Here is a 23986-nt window from a genome sequence, read left to right as displayed (position 1 = left end):
TGGCCCGGGTCCCAGGCGTGGGGGTGGGGTGGGGGAGCGGTCTGTGTGGGTCGAGGAGTGGGCCGGAGGGCTGCCCTGGACTTGACAAAGTCAGGGACAGTGGGCAGTGCGCACTCAGGAGCGCAAGGAAGAAGCTGGGGTGAGCGCTGGTCAGCGGGTGGGGAACGGTGGTAAGCGGACACGCGTGCACCTTGGCCGAAGGCAGAGGCGCAGCAACTGGAAGGGCAGGCGTCGGAGGGGATCGGGAGAGGGGTGCTGCTTCGCAGAGAGCGTCAGGTCAAGGGCAGGGGTCGGGGCAGCAGGTGGGCTCCAGGCTGCAGCCACTCCGGGAATCAGACTCCGTGCGGGTCTCACCAGGATGCCCGAGGGCCAGCGGGTGCTGGCCTCTCCCCCGGCGGCGGCTCGGGGCGCCCTGGGCAGGGTGTCCTCGGGGCCCTCAGCCTGCCCATCGCCCCGCCTCCCGGCCCCGGGGTCCCCGGGGTCCCCGGGGTCCGCGGGGTCGCCGGCGTCCCCGGCCCCTCCGCGGGGCACCGTCCGCTCCAGCGTCCCGCAGAAGCTGGCCGAAGCGCTGAGCAGCCAGTATGGGCTGATAGTGTTCGTGGCGGGGCTGCTGCTCCTACTGGCCTGGGCCGTGCACGCCTCGGGGGTGGGCAAGAGCGACCTGCTCTGCTTCCTCACGGCGCTCATGCTGCTGCAGCTGGTCTGGATGCTGTGGTACGTGGGTCGCAGCTCCGCGCACCGCCGCCTCATCAGCCCCAAGGACACGCACGCCGGCGCGCGCTGGCTCCGTGGTGAGTCTCCGGGCGACCGCCAAAGTGACTTCCTCTACCCTGACAGCGTTTCTGGCTCTCCCCTCCTCCTTTCCTTCTCTCTCTCTCTCTCTTTTGTTTTTCCTTTGGTAAGCCTGGTTTGTCCAGGAGTCTCCTCTCTCTGCCCTCAGGCTCTTGTCACACATTCTGTCTTAAGACCTACAGCTACACAAACCTGTTCACATCTCTTCTTGGCTGAAATGCCCGCCCCGGGTCCACAGACCCCAGGAGGGAGGCCAGGCTCCCTATCCTATGCGTTCCTGGCGTTCTAAGATCAGTCCCCAGAGGGCCTCTCATTTTATCCCCTCCTTTGCCCTCATTCTGGGCTCCAGTCTGAAAGGCTCTTAGTTTCCATCACCAGGTTTCCTTCCTATCTCCATGACTTTGCATATTCTGTTCCCTCCTCCTCCAGTGCCTTCCCTTTGCCCTGCCTTCCAAGACAGGGCTGGGGGCTCACACGGTTCCCCCACCCCACCCCACCCCAGTGATGCTTTTCTGATTCCCCCTGCTCTCTGAGGTGCTGACCACACTCCATCCCTCATTGTGCCCTGCGTAGACAGCATGCTTGTTGATGCATTTTGCCCTTCCCCCACCACCCAGGGTAGCTCTGGGATGCTTCTTTCTTATTGCTAGAGCCGCCTTGGGGTCTGGTGTAGAGTAGATGCTAAAAGCATGCAAAAGTGTGCATTTGGGAGGAATGGAGTCATGGGTAAGTGGATCAACACTGGGGCAGTGGAGGGTGCCCTTGCTCTTGCTCATTCCTACTGGCAACAGATTGAAACGTCAAGATGGAAGGTTCCCCTCCCACCAGGAGCTTCTGCTCTTGAAAGGGAGATAGACCTGGTGGGGTCAAGGGGAGGAGGGAGTCGGGAGTATGCCCTGGAGAAAGCTGCTGTCTGAGAGAGAGCCAGTACATCTCCTTATGTGTAGACCAAATACATCACACATCTCTACCTGAATTCTCTTGAGTTCTGAATTTAAATTTCCGTTGGAGTGTGACTTTCCTTATCCTTGCTTGACCTTGGGCATGTGACTTAATCTGCCCACCCTCGGAGTTTCAGCTGAGGGAGAGTGACTGGTGGCTGGGTGCAGGCTGGGTGCCCAGCACATATCCCTTCCCCACCACACTCACATCTCTTCAAAGGTCTGGCACAGGTCCATCTTCCCCACCCTACCTGCCATGAACTACTCCTCGCTCCCACTGGATTCCGTGTCTCTCTCTGTGCAGAGTGTTTCACTCCTTGTCCATTTCCACCTTGTATCAGGAGCCCGGTATCTGGATAAGATTTTAGGCTTCTTAGGCTCAGGGACTGTGTCTAGTTCATTTTGCCTTTGGAAAAACTGGACACAACTCCAGGCTGCCCAAATTCCTGCTCTGAAAATGGTTGTTTCAGGGAGGGTCATGAATGGCAGGGAATCCAGCACCATATCAAACACCCACACAAACAAACAAATGGGCATGAAATATTTTGAGCATATTGATTTACACAGGCTAAAAAATATTACACATGGATTTTGACCTATGCTTTCCTATAGTGGAAGGATCTGTTCTTTGTCCCTCCCTCACTTCTTTTCTCCTCCATCCTTCTTCCCTTCCTCCCTCCTCCTCCCTTTATTCCTTTCTTCCTCACTCCTCTCCATTCCCTTCTCTTTCTATCCTTGCCTTCTTCCCTTCTCCACCCCTCCTTCCCCTGCTCTTCCTCTATCTCTGCCTCCTCTCTCTCCCTCTTTCCAGAAAGACTCCAAGCATTGGGATCTGAGTCAGTGGGTGAATAGTCGTGCCAGTTCACAAAATTAGGAAGAGAGAGGGAGGACCAGGCATGGGTATGCAGAATCAAGTTTCCTCTCCTGGGCTTGTTACATTTGAGATGTCTATTGGATGTCAAGTAGTGATAGAATAAATGTGGCAATATAGAGAGAGCACATAGTAGGTGTTCAATAAATGGTGGCTTTTTAAACAATCGTGATAACATAACCATTCAAATGAGGTATGTAGATAATGGAAATTGTGCTGGCCCTGGAAGGTTTGGTTCCATGTTCCAGGTTGAGGACTTTCACCTTCTGAATCTCTGCTTCCTTGTCAGTAAAATGAGAACCCCAGTTGCCTTTCAGGGAAGATCTGGGAGAGCCGTGTCAAGTGAACACAGTTTGCAAAGCACTCTGATCCTTGCAAATGAGCTTCAGCTCATCAAAGAATCCAGAGGCTAATTGTCCCAAGAGGAAAGACCGTTGGGGTGCCAAAAAGAAATGCCTTAGCCAGGGCTGAGGTTTTCCCTAGAAGCATAGCTGGAAAGACAGGTTTGACTTAGCTCTGCCTTGGCTTCTATGATAGCCTTCGAAGTCTGGGGTGCTGAGAAAGGGCCAGCCTGTGGAATTCAAGGCACTAACATTTTCCAGAGAAAGTTTTGTGGTCTTGGTATGGGCTGTGAGGCATTTCTTTGAGCAGAAGACATTCTGTTCTACCTACTGGGTGTGAGAAAGTGAAAATTTCTTTTGGGACACAAATTATTGACCTATTAAAAATTTTAGAAGAAATGATGGATTATTAATCCAACTCCTCTGATTGCCAAGTAAAGAGATTCATTTTTTTCTGAAAGGAATAGCAGCCTCCATGTCTCAAGTCAGCCCAGTGGGCGTGGTGACATGCATGCCCATTGAAAAGTTTGTTCATCTGGTGAATTACCAACGTCCTATTTCTTGTCTGTTTCTAGCCCCTTAAAAGACTACAGTGGCTTACCTACCAGTGGTAGGATTTTGTTGTTGTTGTTACTGCCCTATCTCAAGCCCAGGGAAGTGTCATTAATGCAAACTTATGGGAACAATGCCAATAAGTATAGTAGCTTGTTTTATTTATTTATTTTTTATTGAGTGTTTTCTGAGTGTTTACTGAGTGTTTATTGAGTGACTGGAATGCGGGTACGTTCGAAGTGTTGTCTCAATTATTGTCATAGCGATCCTTTTTTTTTTTTTAAATGCTTGTGAATAATACCCCCAGATTCACTCCTTTTATAAGATCAGATTTTTGTATAATTTTTTTCTTAGACTGAGACACACCCATGTATATGATACATCGCATCTCTGTCTAGCATCCTACTGGTGGAAATGGGCTGCTCACAGCACCATGCTCATTGTCCCTTAAGGGACTGGAAGCAAAGGGGCAGAGGTGAGCTGCTTATGTAAGACCAACCTAGTGGTGGTGGTTATACAGGCTGTAGACGTCAAGATCGGGAATGTGATGACGGATTTGGGAGAGAAGCTGTCCCCACCTGTGAGTAAGTGAAGGTCAATTAAAGAGATGGGTCCACGTGTTTGTGTGTGTGTGTGAGTGTGTGAAGAGGGCAGAGAGCAGCAGAGGGGGACGATGGGAGGGACAAAGGCTACAGGACACAAGGATGCAACAGTTTGGACACTCAGGGGACCCACAGTGTGGAAGTGTGGTTGGAACTCCTGAGAAACCACCAGGGGTAATGCCAGGATCGCAGAACCCTGGATGAGCTATCATGGGGCTGAGCTGTCGGGTGGGTCCCGGGGGGATCCCAGCCCACCCTGCTGACTTTGCGGCAGGTGCAAGCTCATGAACATTGGTCTGGGCTTCACTTTGCTCTCCCTTCTCGGAATGCATGTTTACCTTAATTTCACAGCCTCATTCTTCTGCAGACATAGTGTCTGCACTACACTCCTTGTTTCTCGTGGGATAGCAAGCCCCACATCAGCATGTCCCAGACTTTGTTGAGATAAAGTCCAGAAGCTCTACAGTTCTCCAAAGTGAAGTGCGGGAGTCAATGGTTTTTAGTATATTCACGGATACGTGCAACCACGCCCCAGTCAGTTGGAGAACACTTTTACCATATCGAAAAGAAACTCTGTCCGCTTTAGCTGTCATCCTCTATATCTCTAACTCCCCGCCCCCCACCACCCCAGCCTTGGCAATCACTTGGCAATCACTCGTCCACTTCTGTCTCTGGATCTGCGCATCAGGACCTTTCCTCTGGATAGAATCGTGTGATCCATCATGGGCGTGACCAGCTTCTTTCACTCAGCAGGTTTCAATATCACACGTTTTCAAGGTCACAGTGACTCTTGAGGTGGTGTCATCACCCCCATTTACCAGACCGGGAAGCGGGGTTTCAGGAGGAGTGCTGAGCTCCCCAATCACCGGAAATGTTTGAACAGAGAAAGAAAGAGAAGCGGCTGAGCTCCTCACTTAGGGGCAGATGGCATGGTATCAACAGTTGTCAGCGAAGGCAAAAGTCTCCTTCCTTCTTGCTTTCTGTCTTCCTCGTCGAGCAGGAGGATCTTGGGAACTAGCAGAGAGCAACAGAGAAGGGAGACAGGCGCACAGGGCGGAAGCTCTTGTGGTGATTGGCAGGACTGTTGATTGGGTTTTGTTTGACAGCCTGGCCTGAGCTCCCGGGACTCTCTGGGCTTTGGGGATGTTAGCACGGTCAGGCATGGCCCTGCATGGAGGGAAGCGGGAGAGGGCAAGCACCACGGGGATGGCGAGGGGCAGCAGAGTATCGTGGCTGAGGGCTTGCCTCCACCCGCGGCATGGAGCTCTGCTTCTGCCTCTGTTTTCTTGTCTGTAAAATGGGGATGACGATACTACCACTCACATGGGGTTGTGATGAGACTCAGTGAGTTAGTACACAATAAAATGCTTAGAAGCCTCTGGCACGTAGTAATAGATGTGCCTTATTATGAAATAAATGATTCAGCATGATGATAGGCAAGTGTAGGAGACGGGCGGGGGGCAGAAGAGTAGCCCGAGGGTGCAGGCTTGAGGATTCAGGCAGGGATCCCCAGGGGAAGGTCTTCTGTTTTTGCTGGAGTCTGGGAAAAAAACCCTTAAAAATCATTAAAAAATGCAAAAAGAATACACGAAATACAGGAACTACACACTCCCAAGACGCAGCCTGGGATCACCATGAGGGACTCTTGCCTAAAGGCATCCTTTTTCTTACATACTTTTTTTTTTGGATGAGATTTTTTTTGTCTGATAGAAAATATAAAAAACAACGCCAGAATTCCAGCATCAGTAAGATGATGGTCCTGCCCAAAAAGCTGATGCTGGTTTGACATTCATGGAAAGGAAGTCACACTGCATGTGGGGAGTACCTTTCCCCCCTTGGAGCATCGCACAGTCACCTGCAGAAGGGAAGGCCCTAGGAGGAATGCAAGGGTATTGAGGACACTAGAGGACAGAGGATGTAGCAGGGTAGAAAATGATGCAGCTTCACTCCAGTTAGCTCAAGGCTATCCTCTGGTTTCCAGAAAACAGAGTCACTTCTTTAGGGAAGCCTTTCCTGATCCCTTCAGACCAGGAGTGGCTCCCAGGCTGTATGGTCTCCGTGCATCCTACGTTTTTTTCTTAACCCCAATCAAGCAGGATATTTTGTTGTTCACTTTGTCAGTAACCAGATTGTGGGCTCTCACAGGCAGAGCCCTTGTCTGAATGTGCCCCCCCCAATATATCCTGAGTCCCTGGCACAGTGCCTGACACATAACAAGTGGCATCTGGTATTTACTGAACCATCAAGGAAATGGATGGATGGAAGGCTGGCTGGATGGATGGATGGATGGACGGACGGATGGATGAGTGAATAATGACAGACTCTCCAGAGGAGAATGGCAGTTCTAGGAGGCTGACTGCAGTTCAGTGTAAGGAAGAACATTCTAATATAAACTCCAGCTGGTGATGGAAGGGTGTGCTTTGAGAGATAGTGAGCCTCCCAGCCCTGGGCATGTCCAGATGGAGACCCATTGGTTGCTAATCATGATGCACTGGGAAGCATTCTTGTGTGAGGTGGGGGATTATAGATTGACTCTGTGGGACCTTCTTCCCCTAAGAGCCTGCAGTTCAAGATTTCAGACTCCTCGCGGGGATTTGGGTGCTTAAGAGAGGAGGGGTATCCCTCTGCCAACACTAGACCTAATAGGATTAGTCTCAAGTGATGTGGTTGGGAAACTTTCTACTTGGTTCTAATTCGTTAAACTTTTCTTTGTGGTTGCATGTGACGACAACGATGATAGCATCTGTTTATAGGATTTCCTGCGTGTGAGGCGCTCTTCTTGTGCTTTTCATAAAGCGACTCATTTAACCTCCTCTACAGCCCTACGAGGGTGGCAAGCAACTTACTTGATTGTTGTTGATACTCCACTGATATCCAAAATCATATATTCTCTTTTTGAGGTGTGCAAAGGGATATTATAAAACCAGGTTTATCAGTTATAATGTGATTTAATTCTTCTGTGCCTTATGTTCCATCCTACCAGATCTTTCATTTTATCTCTTTAAAGTAGCAGGTTGTTGGAGAGCGCCTGGATGGCTCAGTCAGCTGAGCATTGGACTCCTGATTTCTGCTCGGGTCATGATCTCAGAGTTGTGGAATCGAGCCCCACATCAGGCTTTGCGATCAGTCGGGAGTCTACTTGACATTCTTTCCTTCCCTCTCCCCCTCCCCCTCCCCCCCATCACACTCACATGCACGTGCACTCTCTCTCAAATAAATAAATAAATCTTAAAAGATTTAAATTTAATTTTTAAATTAGTGAAATTAAGTTAAATTAATTAATTATATATAATTATTTTATATATAATAGCATTATATATTATGTATGTTATATATTTATAAATTAATTAAACTTATTTTAATTTATATAATTAAATTATATTTAATTAAAAATTAATTTATATTTATATAAATTTAATTAATTAATTTAATTATAATTTTATTGTAATTAAATAAATCTAATTAAATTTAGTTAATTAAATTAAATCAAAATTAAATTAAAAAATTAAAGTAGCAGGTAAATATACAAGGCAAAAACTGCTTTATTTGGCAGACAAAGGACTATTATATCTTCATCATACATTATGTTTTCTTTTTCATGTGTGATGATACCGGTGAAGGTATTCTTTATCCTATTTATTCCTTTTAACTTAAATTCCACATGGTCTGACATCAGACCTGTTTCTGCTTTCCCTTCAGTTGCAACATCTCTCTGTGCCCACTTTGATTTTCTTCCATTGCCACTAAGTGAAAAGTGATTCATAAAAGAGATACAGTTAGGTTTTGTTTTTATGTTCAATAATGCCATCTTTGTTGTCTAATTAATGGGAGATTTAGATCATTCTCACTTTTTTTCCCATTTTTCTTTATGATAATTATAATTATTTCTTTTACATATTGTTTCCTTCATTTTCCTTTTTTTCCACTGTAGCGGAATTTAATTTAATTTAATTTAATTTTATTTTATTTTATTGTGTTCTGTTAGTCACCTTACAGTACATAATTATTTTCTTATTAACATATAATGTATTGTTTGCCCCAGGGGTACAGGTCTGTGAATCATCAGGCTTACACATTTCACAGCACTCACCATAGAACATACCCTCCCCAATGTCTATAACCCAACCACCTTATCCCTATCCCCCCCACCCACTAGAAACTCTCATTGCCACTAAGTGAAAAGTGATTCATAAAAGAGATACAGTTAGGTTTTGCTTTTATGTTCAATATTCCCATTTTTGTTGTCTAACTAATGGGAGATTTAGATCATTAATTAAATATTTAATTAATTTTTGTTAGGAATTCGTGAGATTAAGAGTCTCTTATGGTTTGTCTCCCTCCCTCCCTCCATCTTGTTTCATTTTTTTCCCTCACTACCCCCCACGACCCCTGCCTCGCCTCTCAAATTCCTCATATCAGAGATCATATGATAATTGTCTTTCTCTGATTGACTTATTTTGCTTAGCATAATACGCTCTAGTTCCATTCATGTCTTTGCAAATGGCAAGATTTCAGGTTTTTTGATGGCTGCATAGTATTCCATTGTATATATATACCACATCTTCTTTATCCAGTGATCTGTTGACGGATGTCTAGGTTCTTTCTATAGTTTGGCTATTATGGACATTGCTGCTATAAATATTCAGGTGCACATGCCCCTTTGGATCACTACATTTTTATCTTTAGGATAAATACCCAGTACTGTGATTGCTGGGTTGTAGGGTAGTTCTATTTTCAACTTTTTAAAGAACATCCATACTGTCTTCCAGAGTAGCTGCACCAGCTTGCATTCCCACCAACAGTATAGGAGGGTTCCCCTTTCTTCCACATCCCTGTCAACATCTGTTATGTCCAAACTTGTTAATTTTAGCCATTCTGACTGGTGTCAGGTGGTATCTCACTGTGGTTTTGATTTGTACTTCCCTGATGATGAGTGATATTGAGTACTTTTTCATGTGTCTGTTGGCCACCTGGATGTCTTCTTTGCAGAAATGTCTATTCATGTTTTCTGCCCATTTCTTGATTGGATTCTTTGTTCTTTGGGTGTTGAGTTTAATATGTTCTTTATAGATTTTGGATATTAGCCCTTTATCTGATACGTCATTTGTGAATATCTTCTCCCATTCTGTCAGTTGTCTTTTGGTTTTGTTGACTGTTTCCTTTGCTGTGCAAAAGCTTTTGATAGTGATGAAGTTCCAATAGTTCATTTTTGCCCTTACTTCCCTTGTCTTTGGCGATAGTTCTAGAAAGAAGTTGCTGCAGCTGATGTTGAAAAGGTTGCTGCCTGTGTTCTCCTTAATGATTTTGATGGATTCCTATCTCACATTAAGGTCTTTCACCCATTTTGAGTCTATTTTGGTGTGTGGTGTTAAGGAAATGGTCCAGTTTCATTCTTCTACATGTGGCTGTCCAATTTTCCCAGCACCATTTGTTGAAGAGATTGTCTTTTTTCCATTGGACATTCTTTCCTGCTTTGTCGAAGATCAGTTGACCATAGAGTTGAAGGTCCATTTCCAGAGTCTCTATTCTGTTCCATTGATCTATGTGTCTGTTTTTGTGCCAATATCATAATGCCTTGATGATTACAGCTTTGTAATAGAGCTTGAAGTCTGGAATTGTGATGCCACCAGCTCTGGCTTTCTTTATCAACATTCCTGTGGCTATTTGGGGTCTTTTCAGGTTCCATATAAATTTTAGGATTATTTGTTCCATTTCTTTGAAAAAATTGATGGTATTTTGATAGGGATTGCATTAAATGTCTAGATTGCTTTAGGTAGCATAGACATTTTCACAATATTCATTCTTCCAATCCATGCACATGGAATGTTTTTCCATTTCTTTGTGTCCTCCTCAATTTCTTTCATGAGTACTTTATAGTTTTCTGAGTACAGATTCTTTGCCTTTTTGGTTAGATTTATTCCTGGATATCATTAGTTTTTGATGTAGTGCTTCATGATTCAATGTTTGCTTGTAACAACCAATGCGCCATGCAATCTGTGCCCTCCTTAATAGTCATTGTTGGTCTCCACATTTGCTTTTTGGAGCACTTGAACATTTTACTGTGTCTTTCTATTAAATTAATGACTGTCTTTCCTTTCTTCCTTCTCACAGTCAGATGCATGTAACTCCATTCTTATCCACCCCCCAAAAGAAACACCAAACATTTCCCCGAGCAAGGCACATTGCTGCTGGCTCCAAGATCCCCCCACTTACTCTCTGCTCCACTGAGATGAGATCTGTGAAATACATTTGCTTCTCTCTCTCTTTGTAATTTTTTTATTAAAGATTTTTATTTATTATGTATTTGAGAGAGAGAGTGTGTGCATACCAGCAGTGGGGATAGGTAGAGGGTGAGGGAAAAGTAGACTCCCAGGTGAGCAGGGAGCCCGACATGGGACTTGATCCCAGACCACTGAGATCATGACCTGAGCCGAAGGCAGATGCTTAATTGACTGAGCCACCCAGGTGCCCCTGCTTCTCTCTTTTGCCCCTCTTTTTACCTACTGCTTATCTCTTTATCATGAGACCTTTGAAATGTTTTCTATGCCTGCTTCCCACCAGTCGGCCTCAACTTTATTCTGTATCACAAAGTTTTTAATAGAATATGTAAATTATGCATTTCCAGTGGTCTTTTAAAAATATTTTATTTATTTATTTGAGAGAGAAAGAGAGGACAAGTGGAGGGGTGGAGGGAGAGAGTGAGGGAGAAGCAGACATCCCACTAAGCACAGACCCCAATGAGGGGCTCGATTCCAGGACCCTGAGATCATGCCCTAAAGTCAGACACTTAACCAACAGAGCCACCCGGGTGCCCCTCCAGTGGGTTTATCTTCATCAATTTGAATTTAATTTCTCTTATCCTGTTTTTCTTTCCTATTAATTTATTTATGTATCTACTGGACAATTCACCTTCTGACCCATCCACCCAACCATCCTACAATTTTACACCCTCTGTGCCTCCCTCCTTCCATTATACATCCATCCTCTCCAATCTTTTGCTAAGTTTATTTCTCACCATTGTTCCCTCTCCTTTTCATCTTCCCAATGATGAGGACTTTCCCTCAGTTCACTGGCTGTTTGGTTAAGTCCTTTGTCAGATGAGTCATGTGGATGACATTCCCCCCTCCTCTACTCTCTGTCTTCCCCAGTAGAATGTGAAACTCACCAAGAACAGACACTTTATTTTATTGCCCTTTTTATGTCTCCGGTGCCTGGGACAGTGGCTGGACCACAGTTGGTGCTCAACAAATAGTTGCTGAATGAATTACATCTAGCCTATCTTCAAATTGCTTTCTGTCTTCTGCCCTGACAAGCAGGTGACATGTTGGCTGGAATGCAGTCGTTTCCTTTTTTTTTTTTTTTTTTTTTAAGATTTTATTTATTTATTTGACAGAGAGATAGAGAGAGAGAGTACAAGTAGGCAGAGCAGCAGGCAGAGGGAGAGGGAGAAGCAAGCTCTCCACTGAGCAGGGAGCCCGATGTGGGGCTTGATCCCAGGACCCTGGGATCATGACCTGAGCTGAAGGCAGCCACTTAACTGACTGAGCCATCCAGGCACCCCTGCAGTCCTTTCCTTGAAGTGAACTCTAGCTGCTCTTCCACTGGCTTCTGGTTTCCCATGTTGCTGTTAAGAATTCTGGTGCCAGCTTGCACTTCTACATTTTTGTGCACACCCCAGTTTTATGCAATATTACACATGTGTATTTTTGTTTCTCCAGCAATCTTGTTTGTTTACCTTTGAGCCCCTGGCAAAATGCCACATGTATAGTAGAAGTCCCCAGAATATTTATTGTATACATAAATGGATGGATAAAGGAAGGAAGGACTTCAAGACTACGAGAAGTTATACGATGTATTTATCATACCTCTTGAAATGTCAGTGACTGGGACATTCTAGACCAGTGGTTCTCAAGGTGGGGTCCCAGATCCAACAGTGTCAGCCCCACCTGGGAACTTGTTAGAGATACAAATTTTGGGGCTCCACCCAAACCTATGGAATCAGAAACTCTGGGTGTGGAGCCCCACCATCTGTGTTTCAATAAGCCCTCCAGGTGATTCGGATGCATGTTCAAGTTTGAGAACCAGTCTCATCTTCTAGATGGGGAAACTGAGGCTAGGAGCAGGGAAGTGACTTGCCTGAACTCACACATGCCATCCGTGGTACAGCCTGGACCTGTGCCCAGGTCCCCAGAGCTACAGCCATGCTGCCTTACCTCATCTTGCTATCTCCTTTGTAACCAAAACGAACTGTGCATTTGTCAACCATTTCAAAGCCCTGGGACTGAATCTCCACTCTTACTAAGTCTTTGATTTCACTGGGGGCTTTCCAAGATGAAAAAAAAAAATGTGACTTACAGTTGTTTCTATAAGGCTTTGAGCAATGGAAAGGAGCCAGGCGATTGCATTACTTTTCACGGGGGCTTCTCAGGCTGGAGCTGTAATGTTATAGCTCAGTGTTATCAGTCTGTCCTCTCTCTCTCACCACAATGCACGTCACACACTATCCAGTTTCCTCCCATTCGTGGGAGAGAACGTATGAATGGCGGTCAATGTTGGCCGAGGAGAAGGATTAGGAAATTTGACATTGATCAAGGCTCCAGGATCACTGTGTTTTTCTTGCTAATATTTTTGTTTGTTACACGTTTCTTTTTAACATATTTTGTGTATTCCTTTCCAGTCTTTTTTTCTCATAGGAATCTTTTTTGTTTGTTTTTATTGTTTGTCTGAAACCATGCTGGATGTACTGTCAAAGGATGCTTCCTTTTTTCACCCTACCTAGTGTGGATCCTTTCCACACCACTGTTATGGATTCCCACTTCCTATCAGTTTTAAAAAGATTCTTTCTATTTCAGAAATTTTTAGGTTTACTGAAGAGTTGCAAGTTGCAAGGATAGTACAGAGAGGTCCTGGATACCCGTATGCCCCTCCCCTTTATTTTCTTGAGAGCAGGATTTTCAGATTGGAGAACTGAGATTTTTTTTTTTAAAGATTTTATTTATTTATTTGACAGAGATCACAAGTAGGCAGAGAGACAGGCAGAGGGGAAGGGGGGAAGCAGACTCCCCGCTGAACAGAGAGCCCAATGCAGGGCTCCATCCCAGAACCCTAGGATCATGACCTGAGCTGAAGGCAGAGGCTTTAACCCACTAAGCCACCCAGGCGCCCTGAGAACTGAGATTTTTGAGCATAGCAGTGGCATTCTTAGATTAATCATTCTTTGGGAGAAGCTTCTAGAGGCCTTCTGTTTATTTGGGCAATCTTTATTGAATGTATATCATTTGTCAGACCCCGGGATACACATTGGGTGGGAACAATGATGAACAGGACACAAAACTGTGTTATTAATTAATTATGTATATTAATTAATTGTGTATATCTAATTAATTATGCATATATACACATATATACATAACATACAGTTTACTGACGTGTTTACTGACTTAATTGAAAGTGTACTGTTCAGTAGCATTAAGTACAATGACATTATGACAGTTTACATCCGGAAGTCTTCCATCCTGCAAAACTTAAACTCTGTACCCACAACTGACTATTCTCCTCTCTCCCAGCCCCCGCCACCCAGCACTCTCCTTTCTGTCTCTGTGAATTTAACTATTCTGAGGAACCTCAGGTAAGTGGAATCATATGGTATTTGTCTTTTTGTGGCTGGCTTATGTCACTAGCTTCCCCTGTATTGGAGCCTGTGTCAGAATGGCGTCCCTTCCTGAGGCTGAATCATTTTCCATTGTCTGGATGGACCTCATTTTGTTGATCCCTTCATCTGTCAACGGACACTTGGTTGGCTTCCACCTCTTGGCTGTTGTAAATAATGCTGCCACAAACATGGATGTACAAATAGCCTTTTGTGTCCCTGGTTTTGATCTTCTTGGGGATATACCCAAAAGTGGGATTTCTGGACCAGGTGGAAATACTCTTTTAATTCTTTGAGAAACAGACGTTCTGTTTCCAGTGACTACACCATTTTACCTTCCCATCAGCAGGGTACACAGGTTTCCATTTCTTCCCATCCTTGCTAATATTTGTTATTTTTTTCTTCTTTCCTTTCTTTCTCTCTCCTATTTTTGTTTTTTATTTGTTTGGTTTTTTTTGGGGGGGGTTGCTAGCAGCCATCCTAATAGCTGTGAGGTACTATCTCATTGTGGTTTCGATTTGCGTTTCCTTGATGATGAATTATGTTGGACATCTTTTCATGCATTAATTAGCTATTTATAAGTCTTTCTTGGAGAAATAATCTATTCAAGTCTTTTGCTCATTTTTAATTGGCATTTTTATTGGTTGTTGTTGAATTATAGCTGTTTATGGATTCTGGATACTAACCCCTTATCAGATACACGGTTCGCAAATATTTTCTTCCCTTCTGGGGGCTGTTAGTGTCCTCCGATAGCCAAAGGCTTTTTCATTCTGATGTAGTCCAATGTATCCATCTTAATTTTGGCTGCTTGTTCTTTTGGTGTCCTATCCAATAAATCACTGCCCAGTCCAACACTGTAAACATTTTCCTCTATGTTTTCTTCTAAGAGTTTTATAATGTTAGGTTTTACATTCAAAGTGTTGATTTATTTGGAGTTAATTTTTGTATGTAGTGGAAGGTGAGGTAAACTTCATTCTTCTGCGATTGGATATCTGCGCTCCCAGTGCCATTTGTGGAATTGACTGCCGTTTCCTCCCTGAATGGTCTTGGCAGCCTCGTCAAAGTCATTTGACTGTATCAGTGAGGGTTTAATGTGGTTTGTTTGGAAATAACTTCCATTAATATCAGCACTTATAGGTGTGTGTTTCTATGCTCTCCCCCCACTCAATTTAGGTAGTATCACACTGTTTGCAGCCATTACCATCATCCTGGGATGCCTTAAAGTTGGGTACTTCATTGGATTTTCTGAATGTCTATCGGCCACCGAAGGAGTCTTCCCCGTCACACATGCAGCACATACTCTGTTGCAGGTAACCTGACGATGTTTATTTATGTTGCCTTGGCTCCCATTACGTGCATCCCAGAGTGTGTATGAAAGGGATGCACTGGGGGGGACAGCATAAGGTAGGTTTGACTCCTCCCCTGAGGCTCAGTCCTTCAGCTGCCTCCCCTGAAAAATGGGTCTCTATGTTTCCTTGGCCATCTTTGTGAGAATCCTATGAGGTAGAACTTGTAATGGAGAGTCAGGAAATCTTGCCAAGCTTGAGTCTACCAGCAAAGGATTGGGGAAGGGGTGGAATTTGAACATAGTTCATCAAGCTTTATGGAGCTGTAACTCACACATCATACGATTTAGCCCTTTAAGTTGTACAAATCAGTGGTTTGGTATATTCATGGGGTTGTGCAACCGTCACCACAATCCATCTTAGAATATTCTTGTCACCTCCAAAAGAGACCCTGTGCCATTACGGTCTCTCCTCTGGGTCACTGAAAGATTGTATTTGGAGATAGGGTCTTTTTGGAGATAATTCAGGTTAAACGAGGTCATAGGGGTGGCCCTATTCCAATAGAGTTGGTGTCTTTATAAGAATGAGGGGATTAGGACACAGACTCATGGAGAAGGAAGAACATGTGAGGAGGCTGGAGGGAGACGGCCATCCACAAGTCAGGGTGGGGGGCAGGTCCCAGGAGAAACCAACCTTGCCCACACCTTGATCTTGGACTTCTGGCCTCTCAGACTGTGAGCAAACACATTTTTGTTGTTTTAAGTCACCCAATCTACGGCATATTGTCTTGGAATCACTGACAATTCATTTGTTGGTTATTTATTTCAGGGGAGTCAAATCCATGGTGACAAAGACATATAGTGATTCTAGCAACAATGTGGTCTCTTAGACCAGAAAGAACCAGTTTCCCTTCCTCCCTCCCATCTCTCCTTCTTGCCTTCCTGACTTCACTCTGAACCCAGCAAATACTGTTCCCAGGACTAAGAGTGCAAGGGTGAAGGGCAGTGTCAGTCAGATGGGGAGGAGTTCATAAACACAGACAGTGACAACACGGAGGCTCGATGCTTTGACCAAAGTCACCCAGTGATGAGGGAGTACCAGGGAGGACTCTCTCCAGCTTTGGCGTGAGGGATGGTTTTTGCCAGGAAGAGCCCCAGAGTTGTCAAGGAAAGAAGGGTGTGGTGTGTTAGAGATGTTAAAAGAGGACATTGGGGGATGCATGATCTTCCCACATGACAGGGAGAAGATGTCTGGGTCTGTGGGGGGGAGGTGGGCTGGGGCAATGGGCACAGACAGAGCCATGGTTTGGTGTAGGGCTTATGAGCATGGACTCTGGTTAGAAGACCCGGTTCTGGCTCGCACCAGCAATGTGAGCTCTGGCAAATTACTTAACCTCTCTGGGCATCACGGGTCTCATCTGTAAAGGGTTTACTTCTCGGTGTTGTTGTGAGGATTAAAGGTGCTACCGTGTATAAAGCACTTTACCAAGGCTGACAGCCACTCGGGAGTTTGAACTTTATCTTGAGGGCAAGGGGGAGCCACTGAAGGCTTTACGGAGAGGCATGACCTGGACAGATGTTACTTTTCAAAATATCACTCTGCTACTCAGTGGGTGGTAGATCTCTATCTTCCTAATTTAAGGCATTTTATCAGCCAAATAATCAAGCATTCTGTACCTAGTTGTCACTTACTACATGCCTTTGCTACACTAGATGACTGAGGAATGAAAGACATTCTTTTAAAACAACATGGTATTTATTTTAAAATTGTACTAATATATATATTATATTATATGTGTGTATATATAATATATATCATAAAACTTGCTGTCTTAGCTGCAGTTCAGTAGTGTTAAGTGTATCCACACTCCTGTGGATAACAGAACTTTTTCATCTTGCAAAATTAAAACTCCATCCCCCTTAAACACTAACTGCTGATTCCTGCCTCCCCCAGCCCCTGGCACCCACTATTCTATTTCCTGTGTCTAGGAATACAAATTCGACTACTCTAGGTGCCCCAGATAAGGAGATTCATACAGTGTTTGTACTTTTGTGACCGGCTTTGTTTCACCGACCTAATTGTCTTCAAGGTTTATCCACATTGTAGCAGGTGTCAGGATTTCCTTCCCTTTTAAGGCTGAGCAATATTCCATTGTATGGATGGACCACATTCTGTTTACCCCTCCACCGGTAGACCCCTGGGTTGCTTTTACCTCTTGGCTATTGTGACTAATGCTACCATAAACAAGGGTGTACAAATATCTTTTTGAGACCCTGCTTTCAATTCCTGTGCATATATACCCAGAAATGGGATTGCTGGAGTCCATGGTAATTAAAAGATATTTATTTTTAAAATAAAACTTAACAGAAAAAATTGGAAAAGAGAACAACAATGTATCTATAAGCCCATTAACTAAAACATTTGTTGCTGTTTTTGTGTTCTGTTCCTTCTTTATACTCCAGTGTATGTTCTTGTGGAAGTTTTAAGGAGAAGGGGCAGAATTTTCGCTTCTGAAGTTTCACCTAAAAAATTGTAAACATTTTTTGGGGTGCTATGAAGTCCTTATGAATGTATCAGTGAAGTGGCTGTCTAATTTGGAAATTATTGATAAATCCTTTACCAAACTGCTTCCCTATTGTTGGGCTGAAAGTCGTCTCCACCAGGAGCCACTGCTGTCAGACTTTTAAGTTGCTGGATGTTTCAGGAACTGTGCCCTGAAAGGATTTTCAGAGCAGGCCAGTAAGTCTTAGGTAAAACAGTGTGGAAGAGAGATGATGTGTTCATGAATTTTTTTCTTTTGTGCTATCTGATTTTCTTTTGGTAGCACTTAATTGCACAATGAAGATTAAGTGAGACAAATAAAGTGCCCAAAAGTGTATAGTATGTGGTGGGTGCTCAGTGTGTGTTTGTGTGTGTGAAATAAAGCCCAAAATATTTTAGGAGCGCAAATAAAGCAGATAGGCAGGAGAATTTCAGCTAACAGGGAGTAAGTTGCCGGTGGAGAGCGTTCACTGAAAACGCGAGTACGCCAAGGGCTGTTCTAAGTACTTAGCCTGGGTAATCTCATTTGATGGCTCATAATAACCTCCAAGGTAAGTAATGTTACCATCCCTGTTTCATGGAAGGGAAAAGACCTGGAGAAAGGTACACTGACTTAGCCCAGGGATCTGTACACAGGTTCTACACTAGCCTCCCCCATGGGTCCCTGCCCTGTGCTGGGTGGTGCATGGCACACAGGGAAATGAAGGACCAGCCTGAATCAATCTTCTCTTCATTTAAAACACTTAAAATATGGTGTCAGGCCACTGGCATAGGAACTGTTTGGTGGATAGTTCTTGGAGGAAGCCTAACACAGGTGATAGACTCGGGCTGCCACTCCCCAAGCCCCATCCCCGCCAATAGCTTCGACCTCTCCTGGAAGCTTTTCCTCCCAAACCTGGAAGCCTCACTCGGTTCTTACCCTAGGCTCCAGGAGGAGCGTGGTCCCCACCAAGGAATGGCACTGACACCTGAGACGAATCTGGGAAGGGAGGTCACTGAGGTCCTCAACATCTTCCCATTCTGTTCTGCAAGTTTCATAGCTTCTCAACATGCAAATACAATGATGGTTTTCACTGAAACATCTTTCTTTTTTCCCTTTATTTCCTAGGTGTATTTTCTTTGGGGGCACGCAAAGGATGTCATCCAGTCTTTCAAAACCCTGGAAAGGTAAACATCATGGGACTTGCTTGACTATTGAATTTGGTGTACATGGAGAACAAACAAAGTCATGGCAGCTATGGACCTTGGATTGTAAATATGAGGCCAACTCTCCCCTCCATCCCAACAAGCAAAGCCCTCCCTTGTGGCAGAGGGAGGAGACCCTGCACCATCCGCCTTTTTCTGGGGACGGCCGGGAAGTAGGATGAAGTAGGACGATGTGGGTTTCAATTCCCACGCTGCCATCTGAGACACTTTCCCTTATGATCCTCAGTTTTCCTCATCTGTAAAATGGAGATAAGAGTAGAGCCAAACTCTGAGGACTGAATAACGTAATGGATCTAAAGTGTATGCCTAATGCATGACAAGTGCTCAGTGAGCATGCGGTCAGTGACTATATCTGTCCCCTTTCTCTCAGCTATTGTGAAGATCGAGGGAACGAACCGATAGGATAACAGGGTGAATGAACAAGATGGGAAGTATTGTTCTCATGCAAGAAAGCCCTGGGTGCACACATACCAGTGAATCAAAGGATCAGCATTTGCTTCCTAGAAAGATCTCTCCTAGCAGTGAAGAACAGACAATCCCCCAGTAGCACTGGAAATGACAACAGATATTTAAAAGACTGATTTATGGATGAACACTGGATAGAACTATTTTGATAAACTATTGATACAGGAATAACTTGCACCAATCTTCTTATGTGGGAAGGATCAGCCTCGGGAAGCAGTTAAGCATGAACCATGTGGCTAGTGTGCGCTGAGCTGGCTGCCAGGCAGGGGTGATGGGCCAGCATTATTCCAGAAACATAGGGGCAGGTCCTTGGAGCTGTGCCCTGGCAGCCTGTGGTAGCCCCAGACAGCTCCCAGTCTCCACTGGCAGTGATTTCCATGTGTTGCTGTGACCGCAGTAGCCCCCTGGCTTTGCTGGTGAGCTCTCTCTTTGCTTTTGTCACTTGTGTAATAACAGCCTTAGGACATTGGGTCTGTTTCCCCGCAGGCAGAAAATGGGTTTGCTTTCCACATCCTTGCTGCCCAGTACAGCCCGCCACCAGACACAGGTGGCTACAGAGCCCTTGAGCTGGGGTTACGTCCAATGGAGATGTGCAGGAAGTACACAAATACCAGATTTCAGAGACTAGGATGACAAACAACATAAAATATCTCACAAATAATTTTTTTTTGTTCGTATTGATTATATGTTGACATCATAGTGTATTTGAGAGATTGGGTTTCAGAGAAAATTATTCCAACCCACTTTCACCTGTTCCTTGTCTTACCACATTTTAAAAATGTGGGGAAAAGAAAATCTAAAATCACATGTGTGGCTCCCATTTGTGTCTTGCACCATCAGTGTTTGGATTAACACTTCCCTGGGCCACACACCCAGACATTTGCCACCTGGATCTGTCATCTGAGGGAACTCTGAGGGATGGGACACAATGCCCTGCTTCCTGAGTGACTGGACACAAGCCTCTTCCTGTCTTGGGGCCCCTTTGCTAACCTTGACAGAGAGAGGCTTGAACAAGATAGGCATAAAGCTTGATTTAATCTGTTCCATTTGTAGGGTAAAGTGTTAAAATATTTTTGGGTTACTCACCACCTTCAGGCTTTAGATTCAGACTTCTCTAGAAAAATTGGAAGATTTGGCAATCCCAAAAGTGCATACAACAAAGGGCTAGAGCTGAGTGGGGGTTGTTCTCTCAGTTTGCTTCAAACCCCACCACTCCCTAATGTGCCCCAGACCTGCTTTCTTCTTTCATATTTCCTGCCAGGCCCTGAAGGCTTCAGAACTTACCACTCCTGGACTTGTTTTTTTTTTTTTTTTTTCCCCTGGTCTTTTGAGCTAATATTCCACTGTCCTGTGCTTTTAGTATGTCCTGGGACTTTTCTCCTGATTTAAGAATTCTCCTTAACTTGCTTGAGTCCCTTTCTCTTCCCCAGGGTGAGGTTTGGAGGAACAGGAGTTCTGCAAGTAGAGCTGAGAATATAAACTGAGATTAGAAGTGGCTCCTAAGACTTGTCTTTGTTGTGGTCTGGGGCTATCAGCCCCAAGTATGAGAAAGGTGGCCTGGCACGAGGAAGTCCTTTAGGCTATAGGACAATTTCCAGGTCAGACCAGCAGGCGGCTGCCAGCCCGCAGGGAGCTCACATGGCACACCAGGCTCTGGTTGCAGGTGGCGTGGGCATTATCTCATCGGCTTCCGTGGCCTGGGATTGGACAGTGCCATTTGGCTCAGGAAAGAGGAGAAGAAAAGGGAGATGTGTGCATTATAAGTAAAAGAAAAGGCAACCAGCCTGAGGCAAACAGCATTGTCTACATTTGTCCAAGGATCTACCTTGTGCCTCCCAGATGCCCTGGGGCAGGCTGGCCACAGTCTATAGAGCTGGGCAAGCACAGGGGTGAGCAGCTGGGCAAACACCTGTTTCCTTCTCCACGTGTGCCTGGGCATTCTGCAGCTGCCCAAGGAAGCCAGGGTTCAGACGAGGGAAGTTTGACTTGCAGTCACTTGTGGGAGCCCCAGGGGGTCGTCTGGGGTTAAAACTCAGAGGAGAGGAAAGGTGAGGGTTGAGGACCCAGTTGTAGCAGTTTTCCTGTGGGCAGATCATGGACAAGCGTGCTCTTGGTTAGATGGGTTGGGCATGCTTCCTCTGGTGTTGTGCTCTCAAGGAACCATCAGCTCTGCATGCTTCAAGGATGCCTCTCCCAAATCACCAGGATTCATTGCTTCTGCTACCCGCAAGGCCCATTGTTAAGTGCCTGGAAACTACCAATGTGCATACATCTTAAACTGCAGGCACGGGGGACTGGAGGTTTTGAGACAGGCTCTGATCCCTTTGGAACACTATTCCCCACAGACCTCTCTTCTGTGCCAGAGTCTAACGTCCTCCTTTCTCTTCATCTTCTTCTTCCCAGGAGCCACGTGGCATTGAGGCAAGGGCAGGCCCTGGGATCAGACTAGGACAGCTCTGCTGCTTACTACTTCTTCAACCCCCAAGGCAGCTACTGTCTTTATTTGTGACCTCAACCTAATTCCTGAGCCTGTCTGAGACTCCAGCGGCTCAGCATTTTGCCACAGAACAGACTCTATGCTTTTGCTCTGCCATTCTCAGTGGGTTAGCATTTCAGCCTATGCTGCTTTCTTCATGGTCACAAGATAGCTGCCAGAACACCAGCCTTCGTTTCTGTATTCAAGGCTGGAAATAAATAGGAGAGGGACAGTGAGAAGGCTTTTCTTATTTTTATCTCTTTCATCATGAAGGCAGAAACTTTCGGTAGTGCCCGGTAGTCTTGACCTCACACCCCACTGGCCAGGGTGGCCATGCTTAACTTCAAGGGAGACCAGAGAGCAAGTCTCTGACTTGCTTCGGTTTCCCTAAAGGTAAGTGGCAAGATAAAGGGAGTGGATGATGATCACTGGGTTGGCCAGCCAATAGTAAAGGCATGCCCAACTCTCTAGATTTCCAGTGTAGCCCTTCCTCTTTCCCTCATGGTTCTTTCCTGTTCCCTTCTGGAAGAAAGGGTTTGGGGTATGGTGGGGATGGTGTATGCTTTCAGGAATTTTCCATCCCTCGACCTCTGCTTCCAAGACCCAGTTCCTTTTTGTCCCATTGACAGTAAGTTGAGAAGTGGCAGGTTCAAGATTATGACAGAGTGCCAGGACTGTGGCTTTGGAAGCTCCCATGGAACTGCCTCTCTCCAGACAGGAACCCACCCAGAGTCTGAGCTGCCTGGTGAAACCAGAATCATGGCTAAGAAGGAAACATGCATGTGCATGCATGTGGGCGTGTGTGTGTGTGTGTGTGTGTGTGTGTGAGTGTGCACATGTGCCATGTCTCCATCTCACCCCATGGGGCTTGGAGCCTCCCAGGGCTGTTCAGTAACTGAGTCCTTGTGTTCTTCAGGTTTGGGGTGATCCACTCGGTGTTCACCAATCTGCTTCTGTGGACCAATGGTGTCCTGAATGAGTCAAAGCACCAACTTAATGAGCACAAGGAACGGCTCATCACTCTGGGCTTTGGGAACATCACCATAGGTGAGTGCTAAGAGTTGCCCCACCCCCACGCTGGGACCTCTTGGAACCCCGCAGAGACAGAATGCTCAGAGATGGAGGGGAACAGGGTCCACCCAACTCAACGCTGGCCAGACAATCATCTGTTGTTGAAAATCTTTCAAAACTTCCCGAGTCCCTCATCCTGGTTCCATAAGTAGGACATGCTGAGTGTAATTAATGGTTTCTTTGGTGACTCAGGGACTTGTCAGACCCAAGGGTGATCATTTAGGATACCATTTCTCACGGTACAGTTTGGAATGGAAGTGAATGTCTTTGTTTACAACTATGGAAAATTGGCAGTCATTGCGTTTTTAATTAAGCCTCTATTACCAGTTCATTTGACTAAAAGTATAGCTTTTTAAAAATACCCAGAGAAGTCTAAGGGTTGCCATTAATTGGTTTCAGTTTGTTTGAAGTTGTTATTGAACTCTACCAGGCATGTACTTTTGACCCATCTTTATTCCCTCTTGCTCTTCTTTGAGAGTCTGTGGTGTCAATCAAACTCCTTCCGAAGTTCTTTAGCATTTATGACCTGTCGCTTCTCCCTTAGAGCAGTGGGATCAGGCTGACAGGAATGTGAGGAGAGGAAATGTATAGGAACCACATATCCCAGATTTGGGTCTTGTTCTTATTGCATACTGGCTGTGTGACTTTTTGAAGCCATTCAACCTCTCTGGGCCTCAATTTTCTCATTCATGAAGTGAAGGAACCCACAACAGACACTTTCAGGGAGTCCTTTCAGCTTTGATGTATTACACATCAACACTCCCTGTATGACCCCAGGGCCATCACCAAAGGCAACTTTATTTATTTTTTAAATTTATTTATGTATTTGAGAGAGAGAGAAAGAGAGAGAGAGAGAAGGGAAGAGGACGGGGGAGAGAGAGGATCTCAAGCAGACTCACTACCCAGCTTGGAGCCAGATGCTAGGCTTGAACTCATGACCTTGAGATCATGACCTGAGCTGAAACCAAGAGTCGGATGCCTAACTGACTGAGCCATGCATGTTTCTTGAGGGCAACCTTAAAACTGTTTCCTCACCAGTTGGGTGGGGATGGTGAAATCAGTACACACTATTCCTTTACCCCCAACCCTTGCTCCACGCTGGCTGCCAACTCTTGGGGAAGTTCTTCTCTTTTCCTTGTCAGTGCCCATAACAGTAATAGCAGTGAAAACAATGATAAAAACAAACTTTTATT

General features: G+C 45.2%; 1 protein-coding gene across 1 annotated transcript in view; it reads left to right on the top strand.

Annotated features, from left to right (window-relative positions):
• Positions 1-358: 358 nt before the first annotated feature.
• LOC111148879 (otopetrin 1) overlaps positions 359-23986 on the top strand; it is a 33520-nt gene continuing 9892 nt past the window's right edge. The window contains exons 1-4 of the mRNA XM_022505667.1: positions 359-791; positions 14922-15058; positions 18684-18742; positions 22639-22769. Of these exons, the coding sequence (XP_022361375.1) occupies positions 359-791; positions 14922-15058; positions 18684-18742; positions 22639-22769 (760 nt within the window). The remainder of the gene's footprint in view (positions 792-14921; positions 15059-18683; positions 18743-22638; positions 22770-23986) is intronic.

The sequence above is a fragment of the Enhydra lutris genome, unplaced genomic scaffold (genome assembly GCF_002288905.1).
Source record: "Enhydra lutris kenyoni isolate GAN:26980312 unplaced genomic scaffold, ASM228890v2 scaffoldscaffold21, whole genome shotgun sequence".
NCBI classification, from domain to species: domain Eukaryota; kingdom Metazoa; phylum Chordata; class Mammalia; order Carnivora; family Mustelidae; genus Enhydra; species Enhydra lutris.
This window is presented reverse-complemented; position numbering and strand designations above follow the sequence as displayed.